The sequence below is a fragment of the Eutrigla gurnardus genome, assembly GCF_963514095.1.
Source record: "Eutrigla gurnardus genome assembly, chromosome: 5".
Lineage (NCBI taxonomy): Eukaryota > Metazoa > Chordata > Actinopteri > Perciformes > Triglidae > Eutrigla > Eutrigla gurnardus.
Window position 1 is genome coordinate 418,866 of NC_139919.1, and position 26,875 is coordinate 445,740.

The window sequence follows — 26,875 nt, forward strand, 5'->3', positions numbered from 1 at the left end:
ATGTGTGTATATAGTGAATTTCTTCTGTGCCATTCATGTATTTAACTTTCTCTATCACTACAGTAACTTTTTGACCGTCATTTTCTCTGATTTGAACTCCTCTGTGTCTCCCGTTTGGGCAAACACGGCCAAGCGTAAATCAGGCTTTCCTATTGGCTGTAAAAGCCGATACGGGAGCCAATACAAGCGTCCGATGCATAAACGTAACTCTATACGTCACTAGCAAGATGGCGGATGAGAAGTTGATCGATATACATAAATAAATAGAGAAATGCGCCACAGAGACGAGGAGAAATCTAGTCACATCTTTACAACTTTACGCGTTTGTTTTGTTGTCAGAAATTAATCGCTCACATGGACAAGCAGGGTACCGTTGTTTAGCCCCGTTTCTCTAGTTTAAGAAGAAAAAAACACATGTTTCTAGCGCAAACCATTACGGAGTTATGACGCTCTAAAGACAACATGATCTTTTGTAGCGTGTTTATAGGTTGTCGGCGCACGCAGGGTCGTCGCAAAGAGAGTGACGCAATGTACCGCGATGCAAAATCTCGAGTAAACCGGAAAACGTGGTTCCGAATCGTTAAGAAGAATCGATAACGTTGGAGGCGAAGGATTCCGATGGAATTGGTTAGTTGGAGCCGGTTCTGAGTAGGAACCGGTTCTCGATTCCCACCCCTACCTGTGGCCTTAAAAATTTCTTCAGTGTATATCTGTTACTAAAAGCCTCCAGACATAGAATATCAGGGGTGTAGCTCAATGATAAACTAGTATGGGAGGTACTTAAACTTCTCCCAAAATGTGGCTTGTCGAAATGAAGTAGCAAATTTGAAAGATCAAATTCTTGTTAAAATCATATTAAAAAATTGGGAGGGTGTTTTGCCTCATTTTGTCGCAGTGATTTTTTAAAATCCTGATATTGGTGGGGTTTTGTGGCCGTTTTTGGTACTGCATGTCCTAACAGCCTACTAGTAAACATCACTGCAGGGCAATTCAATTGTGTTTTTTACCATTTACCAAAGACTTAGATGTGACTAAATGCTACTGATAAAATTATCCCAACGAAAACATAAAATGTAGCACAGTTGTAGTTACAGAGGCAATAAGTCATTGAATGTGAGTTGAACATGAAAGCAGCTTTAAATGTCTTAAACCACGAACAAACATATGATAGCATAATATTAAAGACTGCACATTTTGTCATACTTTAGGTATGTACATAGACATAGATTACACAACCAAATCAAATAATAATCTTAATTTGATCATAAAGATTTTACATTACAGTAGAAAAGTCTCAAAAGTTTGATATTGAATAACAGCTTGTCTCTATGCTCACTATGAGACAATATGTGAGTTGTGTGTATGATCAGAAATGGTGGATAGGAAGTATCAGAGATGTTTCAGATCAAGATGAAGATGTACTGATTCAGTTCATGCACCCACATGGCCCTGCCAAGAGTTTCTACTGAAGAGAAGACATGTGCAATGTCCCGCTGCAGCATATAATTGGAAGGATTGATGTTCCCTATACAGAGACTGGGCGCATGTTTGCCATCAAAAAAGATGAGCACAACAGAGCAGAGATGTACATTAGACAATTTGTAAAGTGACTACCAAATTAATGAATGTGACTAAGGAATTGGATCTAAAAGATGAAAAAGTGTGTGGTCCCTCATAGTGAGCATAGAGACAAACTGTTATTCAATATCAAATTTTGGAGACTTTTGTACTGTAATGTAAAAATGTTATGCTCAAATTAAGATTATTATTTGATTTGGTTGTGTAATGTTTATACATTAAAAGCTGCTTTCAGCATGTTCAACTCACCAAATGCAGTACCAAAAACGGCCACAAAAACCCCACCAATAATGAGGCAAAACACCCTCCTGATTTTTTTAATATGATTTTAACAAGAATATGATCTTTCAAAAAAAGTAAGTTTGGACCTGATACTTGTCAGTTTTTTGGAATATGGCTCTGAAGTTGGGCAAAGATGTGTTTACTTCCATTTTTGAGCCTCAATATCTGTGAAACTAATCATCTAATACCCCTTTTCGCCTAACGCGAACCTAGTTCAAGAATCGGGCCGGTTCCGTGCTGGTTCGCAGTTGGTTCAACTTGCGAACCTTCTGAGAAACGGTTTGCTTTTCCACCGGCGAGAGAGCCCAGAGAGCTGCGTCATTACGTCACTGTATACGTCTGCATAGGTTTGAGGATTTCCCCGGCCGGTAGGTGGCGGTAATGCACCTCAAAGCTGGTCAGCTGAGGACCATACTGCGAGGAGACAGTTCGACCACTGCTTAGCTTTTGAATCCATATTTTGTTCAAATATGTTCAACGAGTTGCTTTCACGAGCCCTGTGTTTTTTAAAAATGGCGCTCACAACATTTCCGTTGCTGTAGTTGGTCACGATAACCCCGCCCGCAGCCCCTGACGTAAGCAAGACCTTCTTTCGGGGCCGGTTCCAGCCCAGCAAGGAGTTGGGGCCGATCGCGAACAAGTTTTCCTGGCCGAGAGCCGGCTCTTTGTCTGTGGAAACAGGAAGAACTGGTTCGTGATTGGGCACCGGCTCCGAACCGGCCCTCAAATGCCTCGGTGGAAAAGGGCCATAAGAGAGACCATCTTTTGTAGAATGTTTAGGCTAACACCAGAGATAGAGGCAGACGTGAGACAATTCTTTTATCTGCAAAAATGGGAGCTCAACAACTCTTCAAATTTGCTACTTCATTTCGACAAGCCACATTTTAACCATCAGGCTTACTTGAGCGGGGTTTCAGAGAAGTCCGTCTGTCGGAAACAACTGTACCAGCAGAAGGTTCCGCCAACCCTAGTCCTCCTGATTTTGTCATGTGTAAGTCCAAAAATGACCAAAATTACATATATGAAGTACAAACAGACTATATTTTCATCAAGTGTCTAAGAATACATGCTTGCAATTAAAAACATATGAATAAATAGTTTATTTCCTGAACACCGACTGGCCATATTATTATCTAAATACATATGTATTTCACATGTTGTTCATCAGTGTTTAATTTCGTTAACGAAAACTATGACGAAATATGCTTTTAAAAGCATTTTTTCTATGACTAAGACGAGACGATGACGAGCTAAAAATAGATCCTTGATGATAAAAACTATGACGAGATGTCTGCTTCGTTTTCGTTAACGAGACGGGACGGGACTAAAATGTTAATGGTGTGTTCTACGGACATTAAAAAAAAACTTGTTTTTTTTCCTCTTAAACTAGAAAAACGGGGCTAAACAACGGTATCCTGCTTGCCCATGTGAGCGATTTATTTCTGACAACAAAACAAATGCGTAAAGTTGTAAAGATGTGACTAGATGTCTCCTCGTCTCCATGGCGTATTTCTCCGTGTGTTTATGTATATCGATCATTATTTTCATCCGCCATCTTGCTAGTGACGTATAGAGTTACGTTTATGCATCGGACGCTCGTATTGGCTCCCGTAGTGGCTTTTACAGCCAATCGGAAAGCCTGACTTACGCTTGGCCGTGAGTTGTTGTTTGCCCGGGAGACGGGAGACACGGAGGAGTTCACAGCAGAGCAAATGACGGTCAAAGAGTTATTGTAGTGATAGAGAAAGTTAAATACATAAATGGCACATAAATGGACTAAAAGTAATGACTAAAAGTTGACTAAAATGTTTTTACTTTTCGTCGACTAAAACTAGACTAAAACTATGAAGGTAAACAATGACTAAAATGTGACTCAAACTAATAAGCATTTTCGTCTAAAGACTAAGACTAAGACTAAATCTAAAATAGCCGCCAAAATTAACACTGTTGTTCATCCCCCAGTTGGGTAAGTGGTGATGCACCTGCCCCAAACACGGGCAGCCTGGGTTCACAACCCGGCGAGGACGTCTCATATATATATTTTGTTACTTGCATAATTGTCTTTAGATCAGAGAAATTAGACCAACATTTTACTTTAACTATGATAAATATGTCATACAATTTCCCCAGAACCCAAATATAACTTGCAAAAACATGATAGGCATAAAGATGTTATTATTAATACTATGTTAAAGATCCCAATGACAAAGGCGTTGCTGAATGCAATTGTCAGAGAGAGAGATAGAGAAATACTTCACACTAAAACTCAGTTCCGGCTAAAGAAAGAAATTTCACAAACTTCCATAGTCGGGAATTGAACCCTGGCCAGCCACGTGCGAAGCTGGCACGTTACCTCTACACTATCCTCACATTCAGGAAATCCTTGTCAGTATTATATTAGAACATGTTACTCTTGACGGTACTTACGTAGTTAATTGCTCTGCAATTCTTGCCCAAGCAGCCTCGCAATTTTTATTTATCACTACAGCATTCCCTTTTTTGGTTATGATGGGTTTGTACTTCTCGTACAGTTCCATCAATAATTTTTGCTCTGGTCTTTTCGGCCATTTTCGCGATGATTCGACATTCACCGTTCTTGGCTGGCTTTATATCCCGCGAACGCTCGTAACACACAACAACGTTAACCTGGCTTTAATTAGCCTGAAAAAGGCTTTGCTGAAATGCGTTAATGGAATGGGTTTAGTCGCAAGTGGAAATTGGCGTTAGTTCTAACCAGGCTTAACCAGGTAAGTGCCACCTTAATTAGCGAGTATGGTGACACTTTGGATGGCAAAAATGTATCCTGTTGTCTCCAGACTTTAAATGTAGAATCTAGAGATTACTGATTTGGTAGTCTAGATAACAGGAAGTGAAGGCTCAGGAATGTCACATTTAATTTTTTGGCATTTTTGGAGGCCCCTAACTTCTCTTCTAATAGTGATAGAAGGCTGAACATTGGTGTGTTGGTTCATTGTAGTTTGTACTACACAATTCTGCAGGATCAACATTCCTTACTGTTTGGATGAGAGGTGGGTCACCAACATTTTTTTTTTTTTTGACGGACAAAATTATTTTTCACTTTTTGGGTGCCCCTAGCACCACGATTAATGATGATATTTATTCTATTCTATTCATGATTATTTGTTAGATTTGGGAACTTTGCTCCTGCCAAAATTAATTTGAAGGGTATGGTACCACTGGTGGGAGTTTTATGGGGGTCCAAAAACCCTTTCGGGCAGAGGTGACTCTTTCGAAACCCCATATTTGGACCCCCAAATGACCATGTGGGCACTTGATGATCCTAATGGGATTTATACCAGATAAAGATACATATTTGTTCTTTCTTTTAATAAAACCTTTGATTATGAAGCTCCTTAATATGAATTTTATTCTTCATGATTCACCATTTTGGACATTTTTTCCAGAAGTCTGGAATGTAGATCAGGGAGAATTTAGTGATGATAAAGCATTAAAATAGTGGAAATAACTTAGGATTATGCTCAGTGATGGCAAACAATTAAATATTAAGACTGCTGGCCATTCATTTCCTGAAAATTACAAATTAACCCCTTATCCCGGATTAAAGAGACCCGCCAGTGACAAGCGACTTGCAGCACGAGCAAGTCTGTAGGCCACTGATGCAAACCATATTCTGACACCAATGGAGATGTTTCAATTGGCAAAAGAAAACATTAAGAACATTACATTCTTCTTTATTTGTGCAGAAGATATTACAAAACACGAGGAAACGTATGAATTGGAGAGATGTTCCGCCTCGGCCAAAACTATCAGTGGAACAAGATCTCATCATTGCTTTATTCCAAAAATAAGATACGGATGAAAAGAATATCACAGGATACAATATTCACAGATGTCGATGCAGGACAACAATTGGATTCAGAACACTTGGATACAGAACACCCGGAGGCAGAACACTCGCAGTCAGATCAGCCACAAAACTGCATTTTCCAGCCAGGAAAATACATTGCCTGTATCTATGATGACTGGTTCATTGGAAACATTGTTGAATGTTAAGATGAACATGGCGACGTTTTTTATGAAATTCATGAAGCGTGTCAACAGCATCCTCACATGGTCATCAGACCAAAGTATCGCCAAAGTATCGCCAATACAAAATTGACCAAAAGGACCATGACAAAATTATGTCACTGCTTCCACAATTTCTTGGATAATAGTTAAAGACACTATGATCTATTATCCAAGAAATTGTGGAAGCAGTGACATAATTTTGTCATGGTCTTTTTGGACAATAATAAAATTGAATTGAATTGGTCAAGTTTGTATTGGCGAGCACTGCGTCCATAGATGTCTGGCACACTGACACAACAAATGATATGTTGGAATGGCACCCAACAGGGGATCTGTCTTTTGTCCGATGGCCTGTGAGGATGTTGCTGACACGCTTCATGAATTTCACAAAAACGTCACCATGTTCATCTGAATGTTGAACAATGTTTCCAATGAACCAGTCATAATCATAGATACAGGCAATGTATTTTCCTGGCTGGAAAATTGAGTTTTGTGGCTGATCTGACTGCAAATGTTCTGCCTCCGGGTGTTCTGTATCCAAGTGCTCTGAATCCGATTGTTGTCCTGCATCGACATCGGTGAACATTGTATCCTGTGATATTCTTTTCATCCGTATCTTATTTTTGGAAATTGGTATAAAGCAATGATGCGATCGTGTTCCACTGATCGTTTTGGCCGAGGCGCAACATCTCTCCAATTCGTACGTTTCTTTGTGTTTTGTAATATCTTCTGCACTAACCAAGAAGAATGTAATGTTCTTAATGTTTTCCTTTGCCCATTGAAACATCTCCATTGGTGTCAGAATATGCTTTGCATCAGTGGCCTGCAGACTTGCTCGTGCTGCAAGTCGCATGTCACAGGCGGGTCTCTTTCTTCGGGGATAAGGGGTTAATCTGTGATTTTCAAGAAACTAATGGCCAGCAGTCTTAATATTAAATTGTTTGCCATCAATGAGCATAATACTAAGTTATTTCCACTATTTTCATGCTTTATCATCACTAAATTATCCCTAAATTCCAGACTTCTGGAAAAAATGTCCAAAATGGTGCATTATGAAGAATAGAATTAATATTATGGAGCTTCAAAGTCAAAGGTTTTATTTAATTAAAAGAAAGACCAAATATGTATCTTTATCTGGTATAAATCCCATTAGGATCATCAAGTGCCCACATGGTCATTTGGGGGTCCAAATATGGGGTTCCAAAAGAGTCACCTTTGCCCGAAAGGCACAAAAAGTGAAAAATCACACATGCCGTCAAAATATTTTAAGACTTTGGTGACCCACCTCTCACCCAAACAGGAATATTGATTCCTGCAGAATTGTGTAGTACAAGCCACAATGAACTAACACACCTGTTTTCAGCCTTCTATCACTATTAGAACAGAAGTTATGGGCCTCCAAAAATGCCAACAAATGAAATTCCAATGTGTCAAAAAGGGGTGTGGCACTTGAAATTCAAATGGACAAATGGGCAAACCGTTAATGACCTGAAACTTCAGATTCCCCCCTTTGGTAACATAAGGCATATTTTCACAGCTTTTCAGCAAATCTGAGACGTGTCCATGGTGTACATGGAACCCCGATATTGGCTGTTTTCACATGGAATGACCCCAATACTATTGTCTTGAATTGGATGTGGGTGCAACAGGGAGCCAGTGGAGGTCATGGAGGAGGAGAGGGGTCACATGGGAGAATTTGGGTAGATTGAAGACAAGGTTTGCTGCAGCATTCTGGATACGCTGCAATGGTTTAGTCGCTGAGGCCGAGAGAGGCAAATCTGCGGGATCGGGCCACAGCATTGATGTTGGGGGTGCAGGATAGTTGGTCATCGAGGATTACACTGCAGCTGGGTGTCGTCTGCATAACAATTGTAGGAGAATCCATGTGATGTGATTACAGAGCCAAGTGATCCAGTGTATAATGAGAACAGAAGCAGTCCTAGTACTGAGCCTTGAGGGACACCTGTTTCCAGAGAGCAGGCTTTGGACATAGAATGATTCCATGTGACCTGAAACGTGCGATTTGTCAGGTAGGATGTGAACCAGGTTAGAGCAGAGTCAGTGATGCCAAATTCAGCCAGGTGGAGAGGAGGATTTGGTGGTTGACTGTGTCAAATGCAGCATATACGTAGGGGAGAATAAGGACGGAGGAATGGGATGAGGCTCTGGCATCTCGCATGGACTCAGTCACTGTGAGGAGGGACATCTCAGTGGAGTGAGCAGTCCTGAAGCCTGATTGATTAGGGTCAAGGAGGTTATTCTGTGAGAGATAGGATGACAGTTGGTTGTGGGTGGGACATTCCAGGGTTTTAGACAGGAATGAAAGAAGAGATACAGGTCTGTAGTTTCAGATGTCAGCAGCGGCTAGGGTGGGATTTTTCAGGAGTGGCTTCACTGTAGCTGTTTAAAAGCCACTGGAATGAGACCTGAGGTGAGGGAGGAGTTGATAAGGGTGGTGAGGAATGGCAAATGGTCATGTGAGATGTCTTGGAGAAGAGAGGAGGAAATCGGTTCAAGGGAGCAGGTGGTGGCACGGTTAGACATATCAACATACATTTACATTTAGCAGACGCTTTTGTCCAAAGCAACTTACAATAAGTACATTTGTCAAAAGAAAGAAACAAAGAAACCACAACATATCATTGCCTATAAAGTAAGAGCTAAAAATAGAACAAGTGTTAGATCCTCGCCTGAGTAAAGTCGCAAACATATCTTAAGAACAACAGTGCTATGATATAAGTGCTATAGCAGTGATGTTGGGGGTGCAGGATAATTGGTCATCGAGGATTACCCCCAGGTTCCTCGCAGTTGAGGAACTCACTGTGACGCCCTCGACAGTGACCAACAGGTCCATGCGAGGGCAGTCTTTCCCCGGGATGAAGAGGAGTTCAGTTTTATTCAGGTTAAGGTTGAGGTGATGTGCAGTTGTCCAGACAGAGATGTCTGCCAGACTTTCCGAGATGCGAGTTGCAATGTGAGTGTCAGAGGTTGGGGGAAAAGAGAGGAATAGCTGGGTGTCATCTGCGTAACAATGGTAGGAGAATCCATGCGATACAGAGCCTACTGATCTGGTGTATAGTGAGAACAGAAGTGGTCCTAATACTGAGCCTTGAGGGACACCTGTGTCCAGAGAACAGGGTTTGGACATAGAGCCATTCCATGTGACCTGAAAGGTGCGATTTGTCAGGTTTGATGTGAACCAGGTTAGTGCAGTCAGTGATTTTGTGGTTGCCTGTGTCAAATGCAGCAGATAGGTCGAGGAGAATAAGAACGGAGGAGTGGGATGAGGCTCTGGTGTCTTGCAGGGAGTCAGTCACTGTGAGGAGGGCCGTCTCAGTGGAGTGAGCAGTCCTGAATCCCGATTGATTAGGGTCAAGGAGGTTGTTCTGCGAGAGATAGGATGACAGGTGGTTGTAGGCGGCACGTTCCAGTGTTTAAGAGAGAAATGAAAGAAGAGATACAGGTTTTGGATGTCAGCAGCGTCTAGGGTGGGTTTTTTAAGGCGGGGCTTCACTCTAGCTGTCTTAAAAGCCGCTGGAATGACACGTGAGGTGAGGGAGGAGTTGATCAGGGTGGTGAGGAATGGCAAGATGTCCTGTGAGATGTCTTGGAGAAGAGAGGAGGGAATTGGGTCAAGGGAGCAAGTGGTGGCACGGTTAGATGTAACAAGTGCGTGAACGTCTTCAGAGGTGAAGGGGCTGAAGCTGGTAAGGCCATCAGTGTTGAGAGTTAGTGGAGATGTTTTCTGGGGGGTTATAGGAGTGACTGAGGAGCTGATGTCATTTACTTTCTTGGTAAAGTAAATTGCAGTCATCAGCAGTAAGGGAGGAAGGAGGGAGAGGGGTAGGAGGGGTGAGGAGGGAGGAGAACATGGAGAAGAGTTTCCTGGGGTTGGAGGCGGAAGAGTTCATCTTTGCCAGGTAGAAGGCAGATTTAGCTGCCGAAACAGTTGAGGTGAAGTCAGAGAGGAGGTGATGGTAATGAGCAAGGTCCTCGTACTGGCCTGATGTCTTCCAATATCTCTCAGCCGCTCGCAACAATGATCTGTTGGTTTGCAGAGGTTCGGACAGCCAGGGAGGGGAGGAAGATGAGCGCGCTGGTCGTGAGGTGGGGGGACAGAGAGTCTCCAAAGAAGAGGACAGTGAAGACATCAGGATGGAGGAGGCTTCCTCAATAGGCATTAAGGAGAATTGTTCTGTGGATGGTAGTGAGGAAAGAACAGTTGAGGAGAGAGCGGATGGAGTGAGCGATTTCAGATTGCGGTGGCTGATGACAGTTCAATGCGTAGATGGGAGGGATGTGGTGGACTTCATGGGGAGGGAGAAAGTCACAAAGTGGTAATCGGACATGGTGAGCGAGAGTGCCGAGATGCCATCATCAGGGGAGCAGCTCAGGAGGGCATCCATCTCATCTACAAAGTCCCCTAGAGGACCGGGTGGGCGATAGATCACTATGATGTTGAGCTTGAAAGGAAGGGTGACAGAGACGGCGTGGAATTGAAGTGCAGATCGTGGTAGGTGGTCCAGAGGAAGGACCTGGTAGGACCACCTGGGTGAGATGAGGAGCCCAGTTCCTCCTCGCCCTGTTCGTCTTGGGGAGTTTGAAAACGAGTAGGCAGTTGAAAGAGCAGCTGGAGTGGCAGTGTTTTCTGGGGGGATCCAGGTCTCCGTAAGGGCCAGGAAGTGGAGAGTCTGCAGGTATGCATGCGCTGAGATGGTGTCCGCCTTCTTGACTGCAGACTGGCAGTTCCATAGCCCCCCTAGTACTTCAAGTTACGTACCAGTGGAGAATGGTGGGTGGCGGAGATTGGATGGGTTACAGCCTCGACTGATGGGTCTCTGGCAAAATCTTCTCCGGTTTGATGTCCTGACTGGGATAGGACACATGGCTGCGATGGGTGGTGGTTGAGATGTTATGCCTACCTCAATAGACTTCCTCTCTGGACTCCCGCAGATAGACTCCCTTGTCTTCGTTCGGCTGTCCTGACACTGCAGCTGACGCTGTAGTGACAAGCTCTTAAGTGCTCGGTTTACCACACGCGCAGACTGAGGTCCCTCCCTCCAATCAAGTCTATTGACGACAGCTGAGCTGGCTGAAACTAGGTAATTGCCCACTCAGTAAGATCAGCTTCACAAGAATTTAAACAACAGGCTATCTAGACAAGACTAAATGTTACAACTAGCTCTACTCACAGAATGCCTAAACCCAAATCTATAATTAGTTTCTGACTTACCAACAAGATACAAAGCAGCTTCCTTCCTTTCTCCAGACAAAATGTGGTATCAAGTTTGTGAATGTCTTCAGAGGAGAGAGGACTGAAGCTGGTAAGGCCATCAGAGGTGAGAGTTTGGGGGATGGTTTCTGGTAGGGTATTGGAGTGAATGAGGAGCTGTGGAGGAGCAGTGAGGGAGGAAGGACGGGGAGGGGTAGGAGGGGTGAGGAGGGAGGAGAACATAGAGAAGAAGGTGGTGGTAGTGGGCAAGGTCATCATCCTGGCCTGATTTCTTCCATTTTCTCTCTGCCGCTCGCAACACTAATTTGTTGGTTGGCAGAGATTTGGACAGCCAGGCAGGGGAGGGATCGCACTGGTCGTGAGATGGGGGCACAGACAGCATCCAAAGAAGAGGAGAGTGAGGACATCAGGATGGAGTTTCCTCAGTAGGCATTAGGGAGAATTGTTCTGTGGATGGTAGTGAGGAAAGAACAGTTGAGGAGAGAGCAGAGGGAGAGAGGGATTTCAGGTTGCGGCGAGTGGTGACAGTTCGAGGCGTAGAGGGGAGAGAGAAAGTCCCAAAGTGGTGGTTGGACACAGTGAGAGGGGTAACAGAGAGTGTTGAGATGCCACAGGATCTTGTGAAGATAAGGTCAAGTTGGTTCCCGGCCCGGTGGGTGGGTGGAGGGGGGGGGAGTGTGGGGTCAAATGTGGAGAAGAAGTCAATGAATTCAGATGAGTGCAGCTTTCTTGGGTGGATGTTGAAGTCACCAAAGACGATGAATGGTGTGCCATCATCAGGGGAGCAGCTTCGGAGGACCTCCATCTCATCTAAAAAGTCACAGAGAGGACCAGGTGGGCGATAGATCACTATGATGTTGAGCTTGAAAGGAAGAGTGACAGAGATTCGTGGAATTCAAGTACAGATCGGGGTAGGTAGTCCAGGGGAAGGGCCTGGTAGGACCATCTGGGTTAGATAAGGAGACCTGTTCGTCGTGTGAAAACGAGTAGGCAGTTGAGAGAGCAGCTGGAGTGGCAGTGTTTTCTGGGGTGATCCAGTTCTCTGTAAGGGCCGCGAAGTCTGCAGGGAGGCATATGCTGAAATGATGTCCACCTTCTTGACTGCAGACTGACAGTACCATAGCCCCCCTAGTACTTCAAGTTTGGATTACCTCATGCAGGTTTAGCCCCTTCCTCCAATCAAGTATATCGACTACAGCTGAGATGGCCGAAACTAGGTAATTGCCCACTTGCCCAGAATTTACACCACAAGGTGTCTAGACAAGACTAAGATCCTGTTCACACGGAAACGTTTTTTGTGTGTAAACGCACAAGTCTTGTGCGTTTCGGCCAGCCGTCCACACAGATCTGGCTTTTTCTTTTTTTTTTAAACCAGGGGCCCGTTGCACAAAACTATGATTAAGACATCCAGGATAAGTGACTGAGCTGAGCTCAATCGATCCAAAACAAGAGCGTCCAGGCTTAATTGGTTGCACAAAGACCAAGCCAGGATGAGCAGACGGATTCATCAAGCCAGGTGAAACCAATCCTGGATAGGTGCGCGCTCAAGGCTCCCTCAAATAGACCCCACCGCCGATCACAGATTCACTGATTCACCATGGCAAATAGAGCGGCAAACTTTTCCCTGCCGGAGGCAGAAATCCTCATGGAGGCATACGAGGAGGTCAGGCTGCTCTCACTCAGCTTTCGTACTAAAAAGTACGAAAAGTAAAGCGCAATATTTTCATATGCTTTCCTACGTATTACACAAAGCCATGGTCACGTGACCGATGCGATTTATGCTGGTTATTAGAGAGCATCAGACCTAAACCTAAAGGCAGGAACACACCGGCCCAACCGTTGGACGTCTGAAGCGTTTGGAGAGGCTCGGACGAGGTCGGGAACACATATGTTTGGTGTGTACAGCTGCGTCGGAAGCTTTCGGAGCCGCGCGGACGTTGTCTGATCAGACTGAGCATGCGAAGTCTGAGGAGGTGGGCTGTTGGACGTCTGAGCCATTGGATACTCTGATTGGCGGTGTGCTAGCGAATCAGAGTATCCAATGGCGGTGTGTGGGCGGGGCGGAAGTGACGATGGTAAACTCCGTTACTCGTTCCCTACTGAGACGACGTCTTCGTAAAATAATGAGCCCGAGAGCACACAACGCGAGTGTCACCCTAGCCAGAGTCATCTTTACAGAAATGCCAAGTATTTAGTCCACAAAGGTCTTCTCGAGTCGAATGAATACTGAACCAAGACGTGTGTGCATTGTTTTTATCTGCACTCCGTTCCGTCATTTCCTGTTTTCCTGTTTTGGAGTACTGGCACGAGACTAGCGCCACCCGCTGTTAAGGAGGCTTATTGCATCTCGCGCAAGCGCAGAACGTACACGCTGCTGTGGTGTCGGAAGCACGTCGAAGCGGTGTGTACAACGCAACTTTTCTGCCGAACGGGTCAGACGAGAGGCAACAGAGTGGGCGGAGAGTGGTCGGATAAGGCAGTTGGACGTCTGGGCGGTGTGTAGGGGCCTTAACCACAACCCTTGGGGGGTTTAGCTCAGGAGGTAGAGCAGGTTGGCTGGCAACTGCAAGATTGCTGGTTCGATCCCCGGCTCAGGGATGCAAACTTGTCACCTTTCGGCGAAATTCGCCGTTTTTGTTCCGAAAAAGGTCATTTGTGTGATTCATGGAGATCTGCAATAAAAATATTTCGGGGGGGGGGGCGTCCAAGTAATCGGCGAACGCAAGCTGTCATAAATATTTATTCCAAGCTTGTTCGTTTGGCCAACCCGTGTAATCATGTCATCTTCGGGTCTGTAGCTGCCTTGATGCCGTACTAGACAGGAGTGACGTTGGTACGCTTCAAAAACGTCATGGTACAGACACACCAACTCCGGCAGCGACGCAACGGACCGTCGAACGCACCGGCGAGTGGGCAGTTCTGTGTTCAAGTTGGATCAATTGGATAGACGTCCTGCGAAGTGGGCGGAACTTGAGTTTTGCTCTGCCGTTTCCAACATGGCGGCCGGGCCACAAACGATCTCATTTTACAGTTAAACTACACGCTAAAGCATGTTTCTGAAAAAATTTGAGGCGGGAAATGTGTAGTGCAGTAACAGAATCTGGATTCATATTTGATCAACACTGCCTAGTTTGATAGTTTGAACGAAGTTTCTGGAGCCGGCGGCACTGCGTTGGACGGACGGCATTTGCATAAAGTTCAATCCATCGAACTTTATGCAAATTCACGTACGGCGACAGGGCAGTCAATTCGACGTGCCGTATCCATCATGCGGAGCTCCTGCTCTACATAGACAATGAATGGGATCCGTTGACTTGACGTCTGCTGCCGGAGTTGGTGTGTCTGTACCATCAGGCTTTCTAACGTAGGCTAACGTGCTAATGTCAGACAGTTCGCTGACATACGCATCGCAAATCACAACCATTTTTGCTGGTTACAATAACGGTGTTATCGGATAGTACAGTGTCTATTTCTCAGGAACCTTTGAAAAATCTAAGCGAGAAAACAACGTTAAATGTACCTACCATACCTTCACATTAAAAAAAAAAACCTAAAATAAATAATGGAAAATCAACGGAGCAAAGGCTTACTCTGATATCGATGTAATGTTAGCGAATGAGGGGTGAGAAGCCCCCTACCTCCCCTTGCTAATATTTATTCCGTTCGTCCAGAGTCAAATCTATTCTTGAGGTTCCAAATATTTTCAAAGCAGTTTGTCTTTCAATGTGAGGAGTCGATCGAGTTATTTTATGTTCCGTCGTTTGAAGCAAACCTTTTAGCCCTGGCATTGGTCTCCCATTATTTATACCTTCACTGGAAGGGAAGTCCATTTTCCAGGCTCTCGCCAGCCCCCTTCAGTGAGGCAGAGGAATAACATTGAAGCATATGCAATATATATATATGTGTGTGTATATATATATATATATATTGTGTGTGTATATATATATATATATATATATATATATATTCCGCGAGGGGGTTTGGGTCCTTGTCACCTTTTTCATCCCTGATGAGTTTGCACCCCTGCCGGCTAACCCTAACCTTAACCTTAACTCTAACCCTAACCAACAAACGAAAGATCATATACATTCACTGAAGGAATAATAAGAGAACAAAGTGCAGATTTTCGCTAGGAATGTCATCAAAACGTACTTTAATACTACTACTAATAATAATACATTTTATTTAGAAGCGCCTTTCAGGTCACTCAAGGACACTTTACAATTTAAAACAAGAGCAAACAAGTAACAAAACCATTAAAAGAGAATTTTGAAGTTAATACGGAAGTTAATTGGAAGCCAGTGGAGTTGCTGAAGGATGGGGGTGATGTGGTGGAAAGAGGGGGTTTGGGAGATGATACGGGCAGCTGAGTTCTGGACCAGTTGGAGCTTATGGAGGGAATACTCTCCTCCGCTAAAACAACGGGGTTACAATATTATGACTTTATTCTAGTAAATTTATGACTTCATTCTCGAAGTCTGTGAAATTTTATTTTTTCTCTGTGGCTCTAATATTCCGTCATTTTATATATAGCCTTATAGATATGTAAAACTGTAAATTACCTAGCAACATCATCTAAAATCATAATTTATCCAAAATGATTGAAATGAATGATCACAAACATTTAAATAATGACAGTGGGTCTAGTTATATGTGATAACAATGTGTAGTGGGCAGTGGAATAACTATTACCATTAGTGGTGACTGCTGACTGAGATAAGGGATGAGATTAAATAGATCCTGGAATTTAGCCTGGTCTGGAGCAGGCTCACTCGACAGAATAAATCTCCATGGTAACTTATACCATAACATCCTACTGCCCCCTATCCCGCTTTTATGCAACCGGATCACGGATAAATTGAACCAGGATAACCAAGATATCCCGGCTTAATCCCTTATCCTAGTTTTGTGCAACAGGCCCCAGGTCCCAGTGTGAAAAAGAAAAAACCGCTGCCTCTACGTTTTGTCTTTGTTTTCATGTAGATGGAAAAAACCCATATGCTGATGTCATTGCCCCGCCCCTCGACCCTCTAGCCTGACTTCTCCCCCCACAACTTCTCATAACAACAACAACAACGGCATTCAACGTGCTTGTGAACGTTCTGTAGCAGCTATACTGCTCCTCTGTACGACGGCATATTAGGGCCACTGTATAAAACAAACCGAGAGCCATGAGAGGCGGGCAATATTCCGGGAAAAATGTCGCAGATTTGCTCATTTTTTACGATGCTAATGTGGCGAGGAAGGGGTCAACCAAAAGAAAAGAAAAAAAGAAAGCTCGACAACGCCACCCTGGGAATTTCACCCAGAGAATTCCTCAACTTAACACAAGGCAGATACGTAGGTTCGTTGTTACTCAGCGCATGAGACGTGGTTCAAAGTTTTAAAACAGTTTTATTTTATTAAATTAATTTTTCTAAAAAATTAACAAACTCATTCACATCAGGGGAAAAAACGTAATCAGGGCTGGGGCCTAAGTGGATGGAGAAGGGCTAGTGCAAGGGAGGGATCCACCAAAAATAATAATAAGACAACTTAAATCACCAGGCACAGTGGCAGACACTCCTTGAAGAAAAACCCACAACCAAGGACACAGCAAGACAGGACAGGATGATGCCACCACCGAGTCACCAGCACCACCACCACCGGCCTCCAGCAACTGAAAAAAAGGCGGGGGGGGGATAAAACAAATTAGTGGGGTTTGCAACACACACCAAAAAGAAAGAAATCAAATATCCATCCATCCATCCATCCATCCATCCATCCATTGTCTACCGCTTATCCTGTATTCAGGGTCGCGGGGAGGCTGGAGCCGATCCTAGCTGTCATTGGGCGAAGGCAGGGTACACCCTGGACAGGTCGAAAACAAATATATAATATATATATATATATATATATATATATATATATATATATATATATATATATATATATATATATATATATATATAATATATTTGTATATTTATATATATATATATTATATATTTGTATATTTATATATATATATATATTAGGGCTGTAACGATACACCAAACTCACGATTCGGTTTGTATCACGATTTTTGACCCACGGTTCGACACAAACCTCGATTTTTTTGTTAGTGAGAAGAGAGATTTTTTTTTTTTAATTAAACATTTTATTTATGTAATATTTCAATAACTTGGAACACTAGAAGAATAGAACAGTTGAAAACCTTTCTAAAGATTAAGAACAATATTATCGTCTCAAGTATGGTTATAAATATAACATACAAATAAAATACTATAAAAATAGACCATTTTAAAATCTTTATAAACTGGACAGATTTGAACACTTAAGATTAAGAACAGTATTATGGTCTCAAGTAAGGTCTCAATAACATGAGCAAAAAAAATTGAACCCATCATTTTCCACCACCGAAAAGGGGCGCATGTCCAGATCCATGAATGTTGCAATTGCCCATGTAATCTTTTGAGCCCTGATTGACAGGCGCTCTCCTTCAAACAATCACGCGTACAGTTCATGGCTGCACCTGATTGGACGATCGCTTTCACAGCTGTCCTGTCTGCTCCGGAGTTCACGCAGACCAACATGGCGGCTCGTTTGGAAACTTTCTCTTATTTTATGAAAATAGTTCACCGAAAGGTGTTTCTGAAAACATTTTAAGCAAGAAATAAGCTATGCAGTTGCTGAATCTGTCTTTATTTTAGATTGACAACATTCAGTTTAGAAGATTTTCCGTTCGCGAGCGTTCCCGAGGGCGGCGAGTCGAGCCCGGCGCCTCTGATTAGCATAAAGTAGATTCACTTCAACCTTATGCAAATGAGGAGCGGCCAACTCGCGCGCCGTCTCTCGACATTCGCTGCGACGCTACCAGAATGCATTGCACGGCTTTTCACATAGACAATGAATGGGACGCGGGGAAACACAAGTTGTGTCCTGATTCTGCCTTCTCACACCGCGAGACAGGTTCGTGGATCAGAGTGTCGCGATTTCAGTTTCGATACGTGTGCCGTTACAGCCCTAATAAATATATATATATATATATATATATATATATATATTATATATATATATTTTAGCGGACCCTTGGCGTCAACAAATAAGGCGGAGAGATTCATGACGGGTGCTTAAATTTTATTGTTGCTGTTGCACCGTGAAAACTACGGAAAAGAAATACAGAAAGAAAAATAAAAGATACATTCATTGAAAAACATTTATTTCAAACTCGGGAATAAAATAAAAGCCCAAATACGAGTTAGACATACCTCGTTCCACTAAACCAAGGGAGCTAATATCATTGTGTTGAAGGTGCCTTCTGGAGAACCATATTCCCCCTAATAACAACAAACAAACTTAGAACAGATTGCAGCAACCGGAACAACATAAAGATGATAGTGATTACATTAAAATAGAGCAAGCTTACTTCGGTATCAAAGAAACACCTCAGCAGCACAGACGCCACGCCAACCCAGCAAAACAAAGGAGATGGTGACGGGGGCGCACACAGGTAGGCAGACGCGCACATGTGAGGAGACGCACAGGTGAGCTTACAGGCTCCCTTTTATAACCTACCACCCTCGCCAAGATTGGCCACTAGATGGCAATACAAAGCCATCCACTGGCTCAAACAGACAGCACACAAAAAAGGAGAACGAGGTGACAGCCCAAATCAATCTACTGTTCTTTACATATATATATATATATATATATATATATATATATATATATATATATATATATATATATATATATATATATATATATATATATATATATATATATATATATATATATATATATATATATAATTTGAAACACACACTATCACTCACTGAATCACCCATTCACATACACTCAATAAGAGAGGACCAGTCCCCGGTCAAGGCCCTCAGTGTAAAAAACACAAAACAGAGCAACCGTCCTGCCCAAGACGTGCGGACATAGTCCTTAGCTGGAAGCAAGCTGCGCTTCCGACGGCCACCGGGTAACGCCGTTTTAACAGCACAGACACTCGCACACCCGAGAGGAGGGAGGAGGAAACAAAGGACTCCAGGCAGCCGCCAGCATTTACCTGTGACCACACTAGCATTAGCCACCTAGCCATAATAATCACCATAACGGAGAGAGATGACACTTACCACTGCCAACAATCTATACCAGCGCGCGCACACCGGATGGGAGAAAAGAGAGCAGCACACAAACAGTCGCCCTAAAACATAACACACATGCTTGTAGCAACCTAACAAAGGGAAACGACCAACGAGATAGAAACAGCGTGCGGCCATACCTGTCGGGCAAAACCTCTGACCCGGAAGTACCACAGGCGAGGAGAGAGCAGAGGAAGAACTGGTGGGCGGACTACCGCTTTTATACCGGTCAACTGTACGGAAACAGAAAGAGAACGGAAACCATAGTAACCAAGTATAAACAAAATAAAGGAGAAATAAAGACAAAATCCTCCTACTGCTACACTAACAAACAACCAACGCATTTATTTTTCTAATTAATCCATCACAAAGTGTGACAACGCCTCGTTAAGTTCCTTAGGGTGATGGCTGTTGATGGTTATTGTTGGTTTTAATTATATGGGCCAAATTGTCATCTTATGGGTGTTTATTGATCTGGGTGGTCGGGTGGATAGTAGCCGTAGATTTCACTTGTTGCCATAGCAACGGCAAACATCCTGTCAAGCAACGTTTTTACTTCCCCATGCTCCGTCTATTCTTCTGCATTTTTGGTGTATTTTTGTAGCAGAAACAGCAATACATAAGGGCCTGGCGTATGTACTACAGCGCGCTGAGTCCTTTTCAGTGGATTCGTGTGGACGCAGATTTTCTTGAAACGACGCCAAAGAAAAACAGAGAAAAAAAAGTTCGTTTTTGTACATGTGGACGAGGCCTAAATATTACAACTAGCTCTACGCCCATAATGCCTAAACCCAAATTAGTTTCTGACTTACCAACAAGATACAATGCAGCTTTCTTCCTTTCTTCAGACAAAATGTAGTTGTCCCCTTGTGTCTCCGTTCTCAAACTCCCTTCAAATCGGGAAACAACAGCAGCAACCTCAGAGCTAACAATTTATACTCATGCCCGATGTTGATCCATTTTCGGACATGGCCGTCATCAGTCGGAGTTGTTTTGGTGCATCTCTAAACTCTGGCAGCAGCAATGACTTGACCGATGTACCAAGCCGTTCCACTTCACACAAGCTTCTGTGATATTGGTTTGGTATTTTTTTTTTTGAAAGAGCTACAAACAACTAGCAAATCGTCTGTGTATTTAACTAGTCCAGTGAGCTCCTTAAGAGCTAAGCATTTTTAAAGCAGCTGCTGCTGTTGTGACCCATTTCAGCGTGATCACGGCTATATGCATTATGTACACATTCTTAGAGACCCACAAGTTGAAAGATCCTTCAACTCTTTTAATCTGCTTAGTCTGAAAAACTATTCAAGTTGCACTGGTTTGAAATGTTCGTTCATTACCATGAACGCACACTCTAGTTTATATATAAACTGTTACTATTGTATTTACACACCGACCTGCTGCCACAAAAACTCACCACAGCACCAAATGAGAAAGTCCTTGTGCTAAGACAGCATTCATTTTAGTATTGAGCATTTCATACCTTTATTGGATTAACCAGGAATTTTATTTGTAGATCTGAGACGTGAGACTGCATGGTCTTCATATGTCTTCTGTCACTCAAAGTGACTGATTTCTGTCTTTTCACAGGTGATGTGTCACCCATCAGTATGTCCCCCATCAGCCAGTCGCAATTCATCCCTTTGGGAGAAGTATTGCTTTTGGCTATCTCTACTATGAACTCCGCCCACAAGCCTGTCACTCAAGAGGCCCTAACTGAACACCTGCAGACATGTTTTCCAGGTAACACCAGCTCACACACCAACATCAGTCCACAGCTGACACCATTCATCATTCTCCCTCAGATCCACTACGGTCCGTTTACATATGAATAATAAGTTGGATGTTTCATTTTACTGCTAATATTTAGGGAAGTAAGTTGACAGCCATGTCTACTAAATGCCCTAAATGTAAATGTCTGATAAACATGGTCTGACCAGCTTCTTTTCATCTGGAGAAAAATTATGTAAACTGCTTAAACTGCTGATCCAGCATTCCCACTATTTTAAGTTTTGTTTTTATTTGCAGTGGCATAAATAAAACTGACAGCAGTTAGAAAGTTTGTTTTTAGTCATTTAACCCTGGCAGGTTACTGCCTGTCAAGGGAGTAGAATTGGGTAGAATTGGGTAGGGACGCTAGGGACACGTCCCTACCAATATTCAGCCGCTACTGTATAGTCACTATCAATACAACCGCTGTCCGTAGTGTTTAGTCAATGATTATGGCACACAAAGGGTTATGTCGGTCTCTGCTAGAAGTCCCGCCTCTAACCTAAATACCGCTCCCTGATCGGCTGCCGGTTTCTCGCTAACTTACATGTGATTGGCTGTCCCCACTGTCACTCCTTCTGCTTGTTAAAACTACCTGCAACCTGCTAGTTGGACCGGACGAGAGGCAGTGCATGTTATCTGCAACTGCGAGTGTAAGTTGTCAACATGTTCGGCATTTGTTCTTCCTGGGTCACGTCAGCGAGATGGATTTTAATATCAGTGGTGTCATTTACATTTGTGTTTATGTCTGTTTGCGTGCGTGTACGTGTGTGCGTGAAGAAAAGAAAAGTGGATATAAGGGACTTCTTTAGGAGTCAAAGTGTAAGTTACTTCAAGGGTGTATAGGGAGAGGCTCAACAATACAGATATTGAATAAAAGAGAACATTTAATGCCAAAGAGAAACACCTTTTTAAAGTTATTTTTAATTCTTATTTTCATGTATTTGTGTAGAAGACAGCAACGGTTTAAAAACAAAAATAAAGAAAATTTGTGGTGGAAATACAATAAAACCTCAGATTCTAGATGATCATGTGATTTTATAATGATAAAATATAATTAATTAATATTAAGTAATCTAACCTATAACATCTTCATGACGTGAAATTATGATTGCTAATGCAAAAAAAACGTCAACTTTCAGGAGTGCTGCCTTGGAGCACTTTTGTGTCCCCACCAAACCTACTCCCTTGCTGCCTGTGATTTTAGTCAGAGCCAACTGGTAGCTTTACTTCTAAAGTTAGCAACAACCCCAGAGTAGGATTGTACAAGCCCCTTTGAACCTGCCTGACCAGCCAAATTGGTGGTGAGTACCAACAGAAATTCAATTTTCAATTCAATTTTATTGTCATATCACAACAAAAGTTATCTCAGACACTTAACACATAGCAGGAGTAGAACATGCTCATGATTTTCAGAGTCAAAACAACTAAATATCAAGTCTACAATATAGACTTTAGTATATTCATGGGATGGGAAATGAAAATGTAATGCCACGATTATCCTGCCAGTGCCAAAATAATTTTAATTCATAATATTATTCCAGTAATCATCAGAAATAACAGCAAAATAGAATCCTCAGAACCCAACAACTAACAACGCTTATGTGTTCCTCAATCAATTGATAATCGAAAATATTTATTCAGTAGTAATTTTTTCTTAGTAATTCTCATTTCTACCAGGCAGTACGATTTATGACCTATTCTCTTTTTACATTGCATGGGTTTCCCTCTTTAGAGACTTGCATCATGTCGCCACTGCCCTCGTATGATGTAATGACAGGCAACACACACATGCACACGCACACACAGCTGTCTGCCCAGCTGCTGTTCAGTCTATCAATGAGTTTTTAATGTGTTAATCTATGGCTCCTCGGTGTGATTTTGAAGTATAATTTCACTCACATGGAACAATTTCATCAATCATTTGCACTGATTTGATCATTCTGACACTGAATAAAGTGATATTTTCACCTTGATGATATTTTATGTTCTGTGTGACGGAGTGTGTGGATAAAGCATTAAATTGTTACTTATTTAGTCTGGCTTAAAACGGCCACCGCTCTGACTATCATGCTATACTGATTTGAATGGTTACTACATGTCCGATATCATTTATAGGTGTAAAACTATTAAATAAAAGTAAAAATAATAATCTTATCTGGATCCAGTTTTATACTTGCTTCACTTGGAGCCTATGGTGAAAGAGGTCTATGTTGTTTTTATATTCATTGTATTTTTAAAACCAAATACACCACTCTTTTTAATTCAAGGAACGGCATTTAATACAACTGTCTGTCCAGAATGAACCTGCAAACTGTAAATGGGGAGTTGTTTTCCTTGATATGTTAAGGTTTGTTCTGAAAAGTTGATGCCTTCAGCAGAACTCCTGATGGCCTTGACACAATTTTCTATCTCTTTTATTCTCAGCGCAATGTAATTTACATTTTAGTACATTTTTTAGAATCATAATGCAGAGAGATTACGGGAATTGTGAAAAGAAATTCTGGGCCTCTAACTAGTGATGTCCAAATGAAGCTTCGTGAAGCATTTTCTTTATTTTCTGAGCCCAATAGATGGCGCTCTCTGTTCAACAAAGGGTTGAAGGCCGATATATTTCCATTGCTTTCAACCCTTTGTTGAACAGAGAGCGCCATCTATTGGGCTCAGAAAATAAAGAAAATGCTTCATGAAGCTTCATTTGGACATCACTACCTCTAACCCAGATTAGCTCTGGGAACTGTGGAGGGGCATTATTACAAGAGCTGTTAGATACACATCTGATATTGTGTCTGTTTTCACAAAACATATTGAGTCAGTTTTCAAGAGAATGCCTTCAAAAGAATTCACTGGCAAGTCACTCTCCTCTATCTTTATCTGAACAACCTTCTTGATCCTTACCAGTCTGGTTTCAAGGCAAGCCACTCAACCAAAATGGCCCTTCTTACTGTCACTGAGAGATGTCACATTGCTAGCAGCCTCTCTCTCCTCTTTTGGACCTTTCAGCAGCGTTTGACATGATGAATTACGAGATCCTCATTTCCATCCTCCAGGATCTTGGTGTCTCTGATCTGCTCACATCCTCTAAAACCAGAGGATATGTGTCAGAACCTTGTCCACTCACTACTGGGGTCCCTGAAGGTTCTGTCCTGGGTCCCCTCCACTTTTCTCTGAATGTCAACTCTCTCACAACCGTTGTTCACTCACATGGCCTTTCTTACCACAGCTACGCAGACGACACCCAACTTATTCTCTCTTTTCCCCAGTCCGAAACACATCAACATGAATCTCTGCTTGTCCGACTGACGTCTCTCCATGGATGTCCGCACACCACCTGAAACTTAACCTAGACAATCAATCAATTTATTATTTAAAGTGCAAAATCACCATGGTACATGGTCTCAATACACTTTACAACAAATCCAGTACAATAATAACAGACTATAAAACAACAATAAAAACATAAAAACAATGATAGCAGACTTTAAAACAATAATAAAAAACATCAGAGGGAAATGATAAAACAATGAAGAATTAGTTACAACCAAAATATAGGGTAAAAAAGTGAGTTTTAAGACGGGACTTAAAATTTGTAACGGATGTAAGTTCTTTGATGTCAAGTGGGAGGCCGTTCCATAAAAAAGGAGCACGGTAGGAGAAGGCTCTTCCAGCTGATTTTTTATTGGTTGAGGGGATGACAAGGAGGTTTGAGCTAAGGGAACGAAGAGGACGTGGCGGAATGTAGGGAGAGAGTAGTTCAGTTAAATACGATGGAGCAAGTCCATTTAAGGCCTTAAAAGTTAAAAGAAGAACTTTAAAATCAGCTCTAGCCTGAATGGGCAGCCAATGCAATGATGCCAGAACAGGAGTTATGTGGCAGAATCGACTTGTTTTTGTTAATAGTCTGGCTGCTGAATTTTGCACAAGCTGAAGACTCCTGGTAGAACAAATGGGAAGGCCCGAAAAAAGGACATTACAGTAATCAAGGCGGGAGGTCACAAGGGCATGGAGAACCACCTCAGCGCTTTGCCGGGATAGAGCAGGACGGATTTTGGCAATATTACGCAGGTGGAAGAAGGCTGTCCTTGTGATGTCCTTGATGTGAGTCTGGAAAGTCAGGGTTGGATCAAAAGTAACACCAAGGTTTCTAATGTGCGTGCTTTCAGGGATTGAGCAACCATCAATGTTAAGACAGAAAGTCTCAGAAAAGTGCTTTTAGTTATTAGGCTTAATCAGCAGCAAATCAGTTTTAGCAGTGTTAAGCAAGAGTGAGTCATGAGTCATCCAGCTCTTGATTCGGCTTACACATGTTTCCAGATTTTGTATTTGAGAGGGGTCATTAGGCTGCAGTGGGATGTATAGCCTGCATGTGTGTGTCATCAGCATAGAAATGGAACTTAATACCAAAATCTGCAATTATCCTACCTAGGGGGAGCATGTAAATACAAAACAGAGGGCCCAGGACAGAACCCTGGGGCACACCAGCGGTAACCGTAGAGGAATCTGACAAAGAGTTATTAAAACTAACACGTTGGGGTCAGGGCTGTAAACGAACTTTTTGGCTCACCTGCCAAGGGGGCCGGTAGATGAAAGAATCTACCGGCCAAGTCAATTTTTTACCGGCCAAATATAAATTGCCTCTTTTTGTTGCATATATATCTGTTTCAGTACTTTTCATTGAGATAACAGTATTATAGAGCACATGCTTAAAAAAGAGGCCAAAGTATTATTTAGAAATACATTTTAATATTATTAATTGAATTTCATTCATTTCATCTCAAACATTGCAAATTGAAAACTTTAACAGTGCAAAACTGTGACAAAGGAAACACTCATTAATTACTCATCAGAACTGAGAGAGAGAGAGAGAGAGAGAGAGAGAGAGAGAATGGTAGTGCAGATATACCGTTGAAATACGCATATTTGTTTATCTACTCTTCACATTTATTAAATGTATTTTCTCTTCCTGTTTCCCAGTGCAAGTTGAGATACACAAATATGATCGCATTTGTCAATCGCGGTATTTTATTTTGAAAATTGACCGGATTGTCTCGTGTTTCTTAGTGTGATTTACTGCCAGAACTGATGCGTTCGCTCGCGGCACGCGTGAAAAATAGAGCAGACGCGGACAGCCGCGCCTATTCGCAGCGCTTCCGCGGCCGGTGTGAATCACACTCACTGCGCCAAACTTTTAAAGAGCGGTGACGCGCTCACTACGTTGCTTTGGGGGAACTATTTTCTACAGCGGTGATGTCGGGGAGCTACTTCAGTGTGACACACAACAAATCACCGGTTTAGCTTGACGTTTGCTACCGTCATAATTTATCAGTTTACAGCTATTACAATGTTTTGTTATATCATGCATAATTTATTGCAAGAGCACGACCATCGGGACAAACATTTACCCGCCCCAGTGGCATGTATCCCTCCAAAATTAAGTCACCAGGGGAATATTTTAGTCGCATTTGGCGAGTGGCGACCGCTAGTTTACAGCCCTGGTTGGGTTCTACTAGATAAGTAAGACTGGAACCAAGAGAGCGCCAGCCCCCGAACACCAACAGTCGGTGTAGAAGCACACAATGGTCTACGGTAGGACTGGGCGATATGACCTCAAATCAATATCACGATATATTGAGGAACTCACCTCGATAACGATAAATGAACGATAAGTAACGTGCAAAATGGCACGTATAGGGGTATTTAGAATAGGAAAAATGTCCTTAAAGAGGTCAGAAGGGATGGGATCTAGTGAACACGTTGTTGGCTTTGAAGCGGAAACCATTGAGGCCAAGGCCTCAGCAGAAATGGGTTGAAACTGAGCGAGTGAACCCGTGGG

The 26,875-nt window shown here is 42.6% G+C and overlaps 1 protein-coding gene and 1 long non-coding RNA gene across 5 annotated transcripts in view; both read left to right on the forward strand.

Annotated features, from left to right (window-relative positions):
- Positions 1 to 26,875, forward strand: part of LOC311013486 — a 196,720-nt gene that overhangs the window by 116,240 nt on the left and 53,605 nt on the right. The gene's annotated exons all lie outside the window — the stretch shown is intronic.
- Positions 1 to 26,875, forward strand: part of LOC311013455 (storkhead-box protein 2-like) — a 166,466-nt gene that overhangs the window by 85,986 nt on the left and 53,605 nt on the right. For all 4 annotated transcript variants that reach the window (XR_014597129.1, XR_014597130.1, XM_084009542.1 and 1 more), the window contains exon 2: positions 20,863 to 21,015. Coding sequence is in view for 2 of the 4 variants with exons in the window: in XM_084009542.1 (XP_083865668.1) it covers positions 20,863 to 21,015 (153 nt within the window). In the remaining 2 variants the exon portion in view is untranslated. The remainder of the gene's footprint in view (positions 1 to 20,862; positions 21,016 to 26,875) is intronic.